We start from the raw sequence: 1,392 nt of genomic DNA on the forward strand, positions 1-1,392 counted from the left end.
CCTCCCTCCCCAGCCTCCTCCTTCCCCAGCCTCCTCCCTCCCCAGCCTCCTCCCCGACCAGCCCTGGTCCCCTCCTCCTCCTTGAGGCACCGTCTGCGGTCTGTTCTCCCCACAGTCAGCAGAGGGCGCCGGTGAGCACAGAGTCGGACGGAGGCTGCGTGGTCCCGGATTTCCCTGCAGCCCTCCATGGCTCCCGCCTGCCCCCGGGCGAAAGCCCGCGTCCTCTGCCAGCCCTGCCGCAGGGGCCTCCCTCCGCCCTCTCCCCCTCCTCATGCCGCTCCAGCCACACGGGCCACCCCGGCTGTGCCTCCAACACCCCAGGCCAGGCCTTTGCACTGGCTGCGGCCTCTGCCCAGAACAGCTTCCCCGAGCGTCCCACCCGCCCGCCCTCCCACGTGCGGGGACTGCAGCCTGAGCCACCTCGCCCGGACCCTGCCTGGCGTCTCTGCCGGTCCGGCTCGCTCGCTCACAGCAGCGGTTTTACCACCTGTGATGACTTCTCGTTATTCGGCCCCAGCATGAGGTAGGTACCTCGGTCCCACCCCTCTGGCAGGTGGAGACATTCAGGGCCCCGGGGCCACGGGGCAGAGCAGGGTTCAAGCCTGACTGCAGCGCTGCCTGGCCCTCAGCATCAACCCCGACCTTCCTCTGCTTCTTGGAAGCGCAGCGGTGCCCAGACCCGGCTTGGTTGCCTCCGGGGACTGGGCGCTCACTCTCTGTCCCAAGGCAGCCAGTCCAACTGCCCGAGGACAGGAGCAGGTGAGATTTGCAGCGAGCGTGGTCAGGCGTGAGCGCCACCCCCCGTGGGCCCCAGCAGCGAGCCTTGAGGTTAGGGTGGAAAGCCGCGAGGGCGCGTCGGTTAGAGCCGCCATGCGTGGGGCCCGTCTTCTCAGGGAAGCGTGGGCCGGCGTGGGACCAGGGCACCAAAGCAGAGGGGCCCCCACCCCAGGCTCGGAGCCTCAGCCTCAGTCCAGCCGCCACCCCCAAAACCACGGCCCCGCCAGACGCTGCGGAGAGCAAGTCCCTGTCACCCCCACCCCAGCTGGTGCCCCAGGACCGAGATCTGGGGCCCACAGCCTGGGGGTCAACCCACCTGCCTTCATCATGGGGGACCCGTTGACCGTCCTCACGGGCGTGTTGGAGACGCGTTTCTCTGCACAGGAGGCGGTGTGGAGAGAGAGATGGGAGTCAGAGGAGAGGTGGAACCCCCAGACAGCCAAACGCCCCTTCACACAAGTGCATCCAGAACCCCCACATGCACCAGAGCTCCTGACACCCAGATACAGCCCAGACCCCACCCAGACGCGGGCACCTAGGTCTCCAAGAGACAGAGACCCCAGCCAGAACCCACCCAGACACAGGGACCTGGGCCCCCAGACACCCAGACCCCAC

General features: G+C 68.4%; 2 protein-coding genes across 5 annotated transcripts in view; both read right to left on the minus strand.

Annotated features, from left to right (window-relative positions):
- The window catches only part of MISP (mitotic spindle positioning), a 28,474-nt gene that overhangs the window by 24,775 nt on the left and 2,307 nt on the right, over window positions 1-1,392 (minus strand). The window lies entirely within an intron of this gene.
- Window positions 1-1,392, minus strand: part of PALM (paralemmin) — a 39,380-nt gene that overhangs the window by 13,057 nt on the left and 24,931 nt on the right. For all 4 annotated transcript variants that reach the window (XM_032272077.1, XM_032272074.1, XM_032272075.1 and 1 more), the window contains exon 7: window positions 1,094-1,153. In XM_032272077.1, coding sequence (XP_032127968.1) covers window positions 1,094-1,153 — 60 coding nt within the window. The remainder of the gene's footprint in view (window positions 1-1,093; window positions 1,154-1,392) is intronic.

This window comes from Sapajus apella, unplaced genomic scaffold (genome assembly GCF_009761245.1).
Source record: "Sapajus apella isolate SASKATOON/1434 unplaced genomic scaffold, GSC_monkey_1.0 scaffold281, whole genome shotgun sequence".
In the NCBI taxonomy this organism is placed as follows: domain Eukaryota; kingdom Metazoa; phylum Chordata; class Mammalia; order Primates; family Cebidae; genus Sapajus; species Sapajus apella.